At 45.2% G+C, this 11,954-nt stretch overlaps 1 gene segment (V, D, J or C); it reads right to left on the reverse strand.

The window, feature by feature from the left end:
- Window positions 1–7,629: 7,629 nt before the first annotated feature.
- Window positions 7,630–8,070, reverse strand: LOC129399994 (immunoglobulin heavy variable 1-69-like). The segment is given in 2 exon segments: window positions 7,630–7,946; window positions 8,025–8,070. Coding segments are annotated over 2 exon segments (363 nt in total).
- Window positions 8,071–11,954: the final 3,884 nt, after the last annotated feature.

An 11,954-nucleotide genomic window follows, 5' to 3' on the forward strand; every position in this document is an offset into this window, starting at 1 on the left:
CCCTGCATGCAGCTTATCAGGCTTTATCTTCAGCACGGCATGTGGTTACCCAAGTCCCCAGCACAAGGGATCCCTGAGCACAGAGGCAGGAGTATGACCTGGGGACACCTGATGTGGCACAAACAACCAAACAAAACACACAAAAGAGGAACCAATGATATATCATGACTATCTCCCCAGAAATAAGAATAAGAGTGTTTATCCCGAACGTTTTGTGGACCTGGAGCATGTTGGAGCCCAGGGTGCAGGAGGGGCGTGGAGTGTGACTCTTCACATCAGCCCTGGCTCCTTCCCGCCTTCTAACACTGGAAGGGTTTGAGCAGTAACAAAGCTCACATTAGGCCACGCCCTGCCCAGAATACTGACTCACAGAACATTGTGTTTCATGACCACTGACATACATGGACACCTGTGTAGTGATCATCACCCCCAAATGGTGGGCAAACCCTTCACCTCAGGATTTCCTCTTGGCCCATATTATTTCTCCTTCCACACCTCACCCTGCACACAGGCTCCCAGAATGCAGCCTGTGTGTTTGGTTCAGAGGAGAGTGACCCTCAGTGGGCTTCCCTCTATGGAGGGATTGTTCTGTTTGTTTATTCATGCCTGGCAGGGGGAGTCCTGGATTAACCTCAGCCCAGAACTTTAACAAAGAAGGTCACACTAGCATTGTAGAAGGGTAGAACAGAATTAAAGTTGCTCTAGAATTTTACAGAAATCTGAATGAGAAGAAAGCTAGAAACTGAAAAGGTTCGATGAACCTTCAACCCATCAGGAAGTTGGAGTCCTGGGCTTCCCTCAACGCTGAAACATGGCAAGTCAGGGCCTGGATGAGTTTCCAAGTTCCTGACTTTGTTGTCGGGAAAGGCTGCAGCTGAGTCCTCACTCTCTGTCCTCCCTGTCCTCCTGCAGCTGTTCCAGGGCGTCACACCCCAGTGTTCAATAGTTCAGAGGACAGTGACAGAGGTCGTGCGGAGTGAGGGAGCCTGAAATTGAGTCTGTGAAGGTTTCATGGGACTTTGCCTCAGGGACTCAGACCTCCGAGGTGGGTGAGGGGCGATTACTTCCAACTGCACATTTCAGAGCAGGATGTGGTGTTTAAAGACTGTTCTCTGTGAGTTTACATGCAGGGCTGAGGACCGACTGTTCCAGGTAGAACTGACTAAATATTGGACAGGTAAAGAATGACAGGCCAGCTCAGAAATAATGTTGTTACATACCCCTGAGCCATCAGAGACACACACCAGGCAACGTGACAGTTATAGCAAATGGGAAGTGGCCTGACTCAGGGAGGGAGCACCATCCAGCAGAGTCTCATCTGGGATGTGAGGGAAGGACCTGTCCTACCACTCAGGGCACAGGCTTGAAGTCCCCATGAGAGCCCCTGAACCCCTCAGAGTGTGGCCCTGTCGGGAGGCACTTCCTGTGTATCGAGAGGAGCATGGAAGGGGCTGGTTCCTGGAGGGGCTGCAGAGACTTTCCCTCAGCACCACTTCTGCCCCAGGCCACAGTCCGTCATCCCTGACAGGGAAGGGATGGATGGGCTCGGTGAGTGCAGAAGGCCTGTTCAGGCCCACCCAGGTTATGTTATTTCTCAGGAAAGAGCAACCAGTTTTTCTGTGAGTCTATAATGTACGGTTTGTTCAGAGCAAATATCCCACGACAATAACTTGACTAGGGCCCCACGATCTGCCTGAGAAGAGAAGACTCTCTGTCGAGTTCTTAGAGTTCCCTTCCCTCAGGCCGGGATGGATTTTGGGTGGGCAGGAGCGCTGGTGTGCAATCAGCAAAGCTTTGTAATTTCAAGATCAGAGTATCAAGACCAGGGGAATGTGACCCTTGTCGGATTCAGGGATCTTCTAAAGTGCAAATAGATCAGGAACCTGGGCTTGAAAGTTGTAGTTAATACTGATTGGCTGAGGCCAGAGGATAGTAAAGTGGGTAGAGTGTTTGTCTTGCATGCAACTGACCTTGCACGCCAGACAGTCCACCAAGAACTTCCAGGAGTAATTCCTGAGTGCAGAAACAGGAGTAGCCCCTGAACATTGCCAGATGTGACCCAAAAAGCAAAAATAAATAATTGTATCACTGTCATCGGGTTGCTCATCGATTTGCTTGAGCAGGCACCAGTAACGTCTCCGTTCGTCCCTGTTGCATGCTAGTGTAGCTCAATAGCGTCTCCTCCTTCCAAAAAGAGGCTCCCCCCAAAAAAATGAATAAATTAATAAAAATAAAGTATATAATTCAATAATCTTCTATTAAAAAGATACTTATGGGCCCATTAAATGGAACACCATAATACTAATAAGACAAACTAAGGACCATCCTCTATGACAGGAAATGCAATGTCATGTGTGAACCTCGGCCGTTCCTGCTAAACAGAAGAGAAGGTAGAGCCTGTGGGACAACCCCACCAGAAGACGTTCCAGAGGAGAAGGACCCTGAGGCATTTGTCTCCGGATAGTTTCCCTGACATCACACTCTCCTGCAGAGCCATGGAGGGATCACGCTTTACACACAGGATCAGTACCTGACTGGGCCTCACTGAGACCTGAGCTGAAGGAACTCAGGTGAAAGCGGAGATTCCTGAAACATAATGAAGACCAAGGATGGCGCAGTGCGGGAGATGTGATGGAAAGAACAGAAAGGGGCAAGTATGGAGATAAAAACAGAGAGAGACAAAAACAGCTCAAGAAGTACTGGGCTGAGTTTGTGTGGTGGATGGACAGATGAGCTGGAGCATGTGGGTCAGTGAAGGACAGAGGCAGCTGCACGAACCAGCTCTATAAGCGTCTGATGGGGGTGAGTGTTGGGAGAAGAGAGTCGGGGACTGAGATGTGAGGGTCTCACTGAAAATGGAGCCGCTCTGAGGGAGCGATGGGGAAGGGTCCCGGTACAGACGCTGGATCCAGCCTGACTCTCATTAGGAGAGTCAGGTACAAATAGGAAAGCAGGTACAAACACACAGCACTTCAAATACAAAGCAGTACGAATACAAAGTTCAGAATTACCAGAAAGTTTTGCCTTATAAGTAATCAAGAGTAACTTGTGGAACTGAGACAATGAGAGGTAAATTAAAAGGAAAGGTTAAAGATAAACTTTAACTAAATTAGGGATCCTAGAAAGCTTCTCAAGGAGGAGGAAAGGGGCAATTCACCAGTGAAGCCTAAAACACAACAAACACTAAGGAGAGCTCGATAGCTTAAGAGCAAGGCTGGGATATTCACACAGCTGTAGCCATAGGGTGTTCGCACAACCAGCAATCACTTTTATTTTTTGTTTTGTTTTGATTTGTTTACAATAACCATATCTGGAAAAAACCAGGAGTGGCAAAAAACAGATGACTGGTTAAAGACACATTGGTATATCTACACAATGGAATACTATGCAGCTGTTAGAAGTGATGAATTCATGAAATTTGCATATAAGTGGATCAACATGGAAAGTATCATGTTAAGTGAAATGAGTCAGAAAGAAAGAGACACACATAGAGAGAATATACTCATCTGTGGAATATAAAGTAACAGAATGGGAGACTGGCACCCAAGAGTAGTAGAGATAAGGGCCAGAAGGTCTGCCCCACAGCTTGGAAACTAGCCTCACATGCTTCAGGAAAAGGCAGCTCAAATCGGGAAGGAAACACCAAGTAGAAGATGTTGGGAGGACCCATTCGGGTTAAAAGATGTGTGCTGAAACTAGACTATAGACCAAACATAATGGCCACTCAATACTTCTATTGCAAACTACAACACCCAAAAGGAGAGAGAACAAAAGAAAATGCCCTACTGCAAAGGCAGAGTGGGGTGGTGGGGTGTGGGGTGGGGGCAGTGGGAGGGATACTGGGAACATTGGTGGAGGAGAATGGGTACTGGTTGAGGGACAAGTAAATGGTCACTGTATGACTGAAATGCAAACACGAAAGTTCATAAGCTTGTAACTGTACCTCACGGTGATTCACTAATAAAATATTTTAAAAATCTTTAAAAAAGCAATCATATTTAAAGCATGACTCAGTGATGGTAATTTCCTACTCTATTCTTGCCTGGATCACAGCCCTGAGAGTTTTCTAGTCTTGCCTGCTTTAGAATCCCTTTAGATAGTCTCAGAACACTCAGTGGATCACCCAACTTTGGGCTCATTATTAAGGGGATAGTGTCTCCCTGGATACCTTGAGGTGTTGCAGTTCTCCCTGGCACAGCCCCTTGGCCACTAGAGGTCATTGGACCTGTAGAGAGTTCCCCAGGCCCCAACTTGTGACATTTCTAAGAATAATGTATATTATGGTGTGACCCCTGGGTTGCCAGAGATTGGTGGAAGCAGGCAGAGGATCTCTGTTTCCGGGTCCCATTGAGGCTAGAGTCTAAGGTTGCAAAGTTCCGTATTACCTGGTTCTGTGGAATTTCACTCTTGTGTGAGGCTTGGCCCAAGCGTCCGGAAAAGTGGCCTGGAGCTCGGCGGCAGTTGTGCAAAAGACCAAGTGGCTGCCCACCTACGAGATGGTCAGACTTCTTCGTCAAAACCCTGAACAAACGGCTTGAGGCTCTTCATGTTCCTGGAGCGAGCAGATGCCACTGGGCAAAACTAGCACATGACAGGGACAAGTGGAGACGATACTGGCGTCTGCTCAAGCAAATCAAAGATCAACAGGATAAATGATACAGTGATACAAGTGAATGTATACTAATTGGCCTTGATTGGCTGGTGCCCAGTGGCTCGAGACTTGGGAAATAGACAACTTTGACATCAGCAAAACTTCAACCTCGCCTTTGCCTTAGAACATCAAGGCCAAAGCTCCTGAAGATCCTTCCAGTCATAAGAGTACCCTGCTTCTCTCTGCCACCTGATCCTTAGTGCACACAGACATTCTCCCTCAGCCTCTATGGATCCATTATTCTCCTAATAAACTCTGTCATATGACTAAGGGTCTATGGCCCATGAGGGTGGCTATGTCCCAGCCATTCTGCACTCATAAATCTTTGAGCATCTACTGCCCAAGACAGACGGACCATCTCCTTTTTCCCAGAGTCCCTGTAGTTACAAAATTACTATATGCAAGGAGATGGGGGTCCAAGCATTTGATCAATGGCCTCTACAAGGAGAACATTTCCCCAGTCCCATGGGTATGCTCCTCACTACATGCTGAAACCTCATCAAGGAAGACAGGGCATGGATTGAACTATCTGGGAGTTTTGAACTCAACACCTTTGAGAGGAGAGGATTTTCCTGATTATCTAGAAGGTGCACAAAACATGCCCCCAGTGTCAGCCAAACACTTCTTCCTGTCATTTCCAATGTGAGCTGAGGGTCCCCTGTAGAGATGCTGAATGCAGGAGCCTGTGTGCCTTGGGTCTTCCCAGAAGAGGAAACTGAAAGTCTCCTTGGGGACTGAATGAGGGGAACTGAGGTTCTGGTCTGTCCCAGAACACGGATGGATGGTTAGACCAGTGTCAAGGCTAGGAGACTCCCCCAAACTTCTGCTCAGCAGGGAGCATTTCTGGCCCAGTGCCCTGTCTGTGTGCAGCTGGGACAACCATTCTGTGCCCCTGGCACTTGGTGCGGGGCCTGGGAGATTGAAACAGGTTCAAGTCTTCGAGTTCAGGTAAAAGGATGCTGTGAGGATTCAGAGATTGAAGTCAGGGTTAAAACCTTCCCCGAAAACACTCAACTTTGTGGATCAGTTCTCCTATTGCACTCTCCTTGTTGCTACTTTGCTGTGTATCATTTAAGCCCCATGTTATGAGACAGGTCACATATCTCTCCCTTTCCTGCTGACTGATTCACTCAGCATGAAATCCTCTAATTTTATCTGCATTGCAGAAAGTTGAGTGATTTTCAACTCAGCACGCTAAGGCCCACACAGAGTAGACAGGATTAGGACTCTTTCCAGGTGCTCCACTTACATGTGAAATTTATGAGTAAAATGTCTTCAGGGCAATGCCCCAGACTTTCTTGATTCAATTCTAAGTGTGCAGCACTAGGAGAGTGCTTGGTGATTTGAGAACGTGGCTTTCCCAGTGTCACTTGGAGTTGTCACTACACAGAGGACAGTGGGGAGACTGAGAACAGTCTAACACTTCAGAACTGTAGATAGCAGTTCAGTCACCAAGGAGCCCCATCTAGGCGCCTGCTCTTTGCAGAGGCAGGAAGGGAGCATTGAGAACAATCATTGAGGTCTGATTTCTAGACTGCCATGTCCCAGGATGTGCCATGTCTGTGCCTTTCTGCTCTCCTCACATTGACAATCCAGGCTGGCCTTCAGGTAAGGCCCCTGCTTCTGTGCTCTGCATTAACCTGGGTTGGACCCTTTGCCCATAAGTGCTTATTGTGACATCAGGAATTGAAGGGTCGTCCTGATACCTGTATGTTCAATGTTCTCCTATGGGAGGGAATGAAAATACTCTCACATCAGATATGTGCATTTTACCTGTCATTGGAAAGGGTTTTGCTCACTCTTTGTAAATTGACAATTTTGATATAAAGGCAACATAATTCAAAGTACAGTTATGAACTGGATTCTGCATAAGATGTAAAAGTCATAGTTCAACTATGGGAGCACGAATATTCCCAGTAATATTGTGTTCTGCATGATTAATAGCTACTCATGTAGTCATGCTCTCTGAGGCTTACCAGTTGATATTAATAGGATAGATATACAAATCTATCCGTATTCTACTCATCCAGTCTATAATTTGAGCATGGATATATGCCCTTGATATCAATTGAGACTAAGTGATCAATTTTGATTATGTATTTCCAAGTTGCAAGGCATGCACAAAATTAACGTCTCACTCAATACCATATTTTTTCTAGGTTTCCAGGCATATTGATCAATGGGTGAGATCAGACCCCAGGTAAACTCAGCTTGGATGGATGACCCTGGGGTGGAGGGAGCAGCACCTGAGGCCTTGCACTAGATTCTGTTGGTTGGTCCATGCTAATGCCAGCCCTCCAGGGTACATCCCAGACCAGACATGGGTCTGTCTTTGGGTAACGACCTTCCCCTGGGCTGGACTGAGATGCCCCCAACATCAGGACTTCACTGACCATGACCTTGACCATTTCCTTACCACCACGTGATTGGAGAAATGTGACCATGGTCCCTTTCATGGATGGTCACCTCCTCTACTGCCCCTCGTGCTCAGCATTATAGAGATACAAACGTGTACAAAGTTTCAGGGCCCCACAGTAACTCCAGAAGGGGCTCTGACCAACACCAGGATTTCATCTTAGAGAAAAGGACTTTTGCAGAGACAGAATTTCAAACAAACCATGTAACATTGGGAATCTGCCATGGGTCAACCTACTGTTCAGGAACCTCCAATGATCCCAGCAGAAACTTACATGTGTTGTTTCTACTACAATCTGGGACATGCCACTAAAAAAATACTAGAAGAAAACATGAATAACACCAGGTGTTCTCGAGAGAAGCCATCTTCCTGTTGGCTGTCGCTGAAGGACAGGGAGAGATTCTGAGTCTTCCCCTCAAATGACGCCTTCCCCTGTGGCCCCATTCTGTGACTCACACACTGACTCTCTGAGGAGGAAGTCAGGAGGATCAGCGTCCCTGTCATCTCGTCACCCACCACAGCTGCCTCCCCTCAGTTTTCTGACACACTCAGGATGTGGCTGTTACACTGTGTCTCTTGCACAGTAATACACGGCCGTGTCCTCAGTGCTCAGCCTGCTCAGTTCCATGTAGGCTGTGTCCTTGGACTTGTCTGCAGTGAGTGTGAGTCTGCCCTGGAACTTCGGTGCGTAGTATGTACTACCACTACCAGGGTATATCATTCCCATCCACTCTAGCCCTTCTCCTGGGGCCTGCCGCACCCAGTTGATCCAGTAGCTGGTGAAGGTGTATCCAGACGCCTTGCAGGAGATCTTCACTGAAATCCCAGGTTTTGCCACCTCAGCCCCTGACTGCACCAGCTGTACCTGGGAGTTCACACCTGTGGACAGCAGACAGGAGTGGGTGGACTCCAATTGACTGGCCCTGTTCCCTCAGCCCACGGAATGGGGACGCTTACCTGCAGCCACTACCACCAGGAAGAGAATTCTCCAGGTCCAGTCCATGGTGGGGACCATGAGCTCAGGGGCTTCTGAAGGTGTGGGTGTGCCTGCTGTGTGAGGTTGTCAGGACACAGACACATCTGTATTTAACTCAGTGTCCCTGGTGTGATTTGCATATTCATGAGGAGGTAGAATTCATAGTTGAAGGCCTGGTCCAACCTGAGAAGGGGCTGGTGGAAGCACTGGGTTCATTCAAGGGAAGGGAAGAGGTCCACGTTCTGACCCTTGTTTGAGGAGATGAGACCTGCCCTGTCACAGGAGTCTGTGCCCACAGAGCCCCCCCCTCAAGCCCTTTCAGGACCTTCCTCTCTGGGCTTCCCTCATTTGTGTGGCCTGGAGACATCTGGACACTCCTGAGCTCTGAGGTTATTTCTGGGATCTTGTAACTCCCAAAGGGATAGTACAGTGACATTACAAAGCCATTGTAATGCTCCAGTGGTTTCCATTGGAGATATTAAGAATTCCATAAACACCATCTGCATACAGGCTTTACTGCTCATCAATTAATAAGTGCTACTCCCCAAAAGATAAGTATGCACAATTTATCTTTTTGTATCCTATACTTAATTTAATTTTGTTTTTTGTGAGAGTGAGTGCAAAATTTAGTTTTTTAAAGTAATTTTTATTATTTTTTTACTTTTTATTGAATCACTGTGAGATCGAACCTTAAAAAATGGTTCATGATTCGATTTCCATAATATAGTATTCTTGTTTCTGAAGAGAAACCCTCTCACTTCTGAACTCACTCCAGGCCTGCAACTTGGTGCTCTTGGGACTTGTCACCCCCTGCAGCCCGGTCTCCTCACTGCAGGGAGAACCTCTGGGCTCTCAGGGGCTTTAACCTCTTGGTGGCTCTAATATAGGATTGAATCCTCGGACTTCACTTCAGAAGCCTTGTTCTAGACTCATTCTTTTTATGGGCCTTGTACTCTGGTATTGAGCCACATCTGGCATTTCTGAGGACTTACTCCTGACTCCGTGCTCAGGAATCTCTCAGGTTTATACATCCTAGGAAAACATTGGCAAATCAAATTCTTATATATATAAAATAACAAGGTGATACTGTGCATTCTTTGATGAAATTATGTAAAGGAGATACAATAAATAATTTACTCAAATAGAATGATATAAACTATCAAACGTAAAGAGGATTTAAATATATAACTAAAGACTTTAATCAGATATATCATTACATTTGCTAAAATAATGAAGACTTTAAAAACCATGCATGAGTCAAATACTGTTGTCAATGTATTTATTATATAGCAGTATTATTCTAACAAATATTAGTAAACACAAAATGAGTAGAATAATATAAATAAAGCTTTATGGCATATATTAATTGAACTCTAATTTTTTCAGTGATACAAAATAATATATTATTTAAAGAAATTTACTTAGAGAAATGAAAGGGGAGAGAAAGAGAGACCCGTGTTCTTAAGAGCACATGGGTTTCTCCAAGTGGGAAAAATCCTTGAGTTCTGATTTCTTTTTCAGACATGTTAGAAGTCTGGAAAATCTTTAGAAAATTTACCACCTAGCACAAGTGAAAACTTGAACAAGTGAGAGTCAGAGATTCACTTTCAGTCTCTGTGAATTCTATGAAAAGTGAGATGGACAGAGGAGCAAAATAGTATTATCTAAATAAATATACTTAGAGAAATGCAAGCAGAAAGAGAGAAAGAAAAAGAGATGGCACAGGATTGTGACAGGAAGGACAGTCCAAACACAGAATCTGGTCTTCATCACGTGAGTCATCCTTCTCTTTGATGATCTCTAGGATCCTGTACAGTCTCTCTCTCTCTCTCTCTCTCTCTCTCTCTCTCTCCTCTGTCTCTCATCGTGTATTGCAATACAGACACTGAAAGGTTATCATGTATGTCCTTTTTACTACTTTCAACACTCAGTTCTTGTCCTGAGTGATCATATCTAACTATTTCTGTCAGACTGGTCCTTCTCTGTCCTTCGTCCCCCCACACACTTGTGGCAAGCTTCTAATCATTGTCCAGTCTTTCTGGCCCCCTTTTTTCCTAACATTTAATATAAATCTCTTATAAAAGTTTAAATCCCACAGGACAGTAAAATTATTCTATACCTGTCCCTCTCCTTCTGACTCTTTTCACTCACCCTGATACTCTCCATATCCCTTCATTTATAAGCAAATTTCATGATCTCATTTTTCTTGGTATCTGCGTGGTGTTTCATTGTGTAGATATACTATATTCCACCCAATCATTTGCTCTGAGATACTCGTGTTGATTCAGATTTTGCTATTGTGAATACAACGTTGTGATGCATTAGACATGGGAATGCAAATTTATTTCCAGATTAGTGTTTTGGGTCCAGTGGGGTCAATACCAAGAGTGGAATTTCTGGGTCATATGGAACCTCAATTCTTAGTATATTGGTTAGTATCTAAGTCTTTTTGAAAAAGGTCAATCTGTTTAATATTCCCACCAGCAGAGAATGAGGATTGAATGTTCCCCACATCTAGGCTAACACAGAATGTTTTGGTTCTTTGTGAGGTGTGACTTTCTCCTTGGTATGAGGTGATATCCCATTATTGTTTTAATTTGCATTTCTCTGATATGTGATGGGGAAAATATGTTCCAAAAGTTCTCTGCCTCAGTCTCCTTTAAGGATCTATCTGTTTCAAACCACCATTTTAGATATTTTTGTTAAATTATACAAGTGCTAAAAAATAAATTGTACAAGTATTTTATATATGTTTTATTGATCCTACATCAGTGAGGGGCAGGCAGATATTTCCCCCCAGTTTTTTTTTATTGTCTTTTGATTCTGGTCATCATTTCATTTACATTGACTGGGCTTTTTAAAAGAGATAGACTGACAACTCAAAGCATGAAATGGTGAAAACGTTGGCTCCATGTAGGTCCTGAAATAAATAGTTTATGGGAGGGAAATTGAATCAAGAAGACAAAGAACCATGTGTTTGAACTCAGCGGAGAGTAACTGCTTGTTAGCAACACAAAACGTTTGTCATGGGCTGACCACAATCACAAACACAAAGTCCCCTTCAATGGTGGGTGCACAAACAGCTGAAGGAGTCAGTGAATCCTCAGGTGGAATTGTGACAAATGTGGGTAGATCATTGCAGGTTCAGAGTTGGGAAACCCCTCACATGTCTTCACAGCACATGCCCTCACTCAGTCTCTGTGCACACAGCAAGGTCCTAGGATGTGGTTCCTCCTTCCACAAGCAAACAAAACAAAACAAACTCAACTCTGGCCTCACTCCCCACTGCCTTCTCTGAGAGTCACCAGGGCTCAGCACTTCCCCTTCAGACTAAGCTGATCCTTGGGTTCTTTTTGTGTCTCTTGGAAACCCAAAAGCGTTCACTAGTGGAGATGATCATAGTCGTGTTCACGGCAGCACCAAGTACAGTAGCCAAGATGCACACACAACACACAACAGCGGGGTTCAGTTCTGTCTGTGTTCCCTCATTCAGTCATGGAGTCCTTTCTTTCTCTCCTTCAGTTCTGTTTGAAGGACAGTGACCATTGTTCCCTTCCTTCTATCGAGACTCCTGAGTCTCCCTGTCAGTGTTTTCTTCAGGCCAGAGAGCACTGAGAGGATTGTTGCTCGCCACACGCCCACAGATCAAGGGATGTTTTATTGTACTTCCCTGGATTCAATCCACATCCATTAAAACAATAGAATTATGTTTTCATTATGATGGTGCTCTGTGGGAGCTGAGAGTGTAAGTGCTCGGTGGTCTGGGCATGGATTGGGTAGAGTTCCTCACTCTATTCAGGTAGGGTTGTGACTCTAGTAACTTCTGGCAGCCACAAAGCCTGTGGTGTTTTCTCAGTCGGCCTGGGAGGGCCAGAGGTTGATTAGCAGGAATAACTGTGGGTTCTGGTGCC

The sequence above is a fragment of the Sorex araneus genome, chromosome X, assembly GCF_027595985.1.
Source record: "Sorex araneus isolate mSorAra2 chromosome X, mSorAra2.pri, whole genome shotgun sequence".
NCBI lineage: Eukaryota > Metazoa > Chordata > Mammalia > Eulipotyphla > Soricidae > Sorex > Sorex araneus.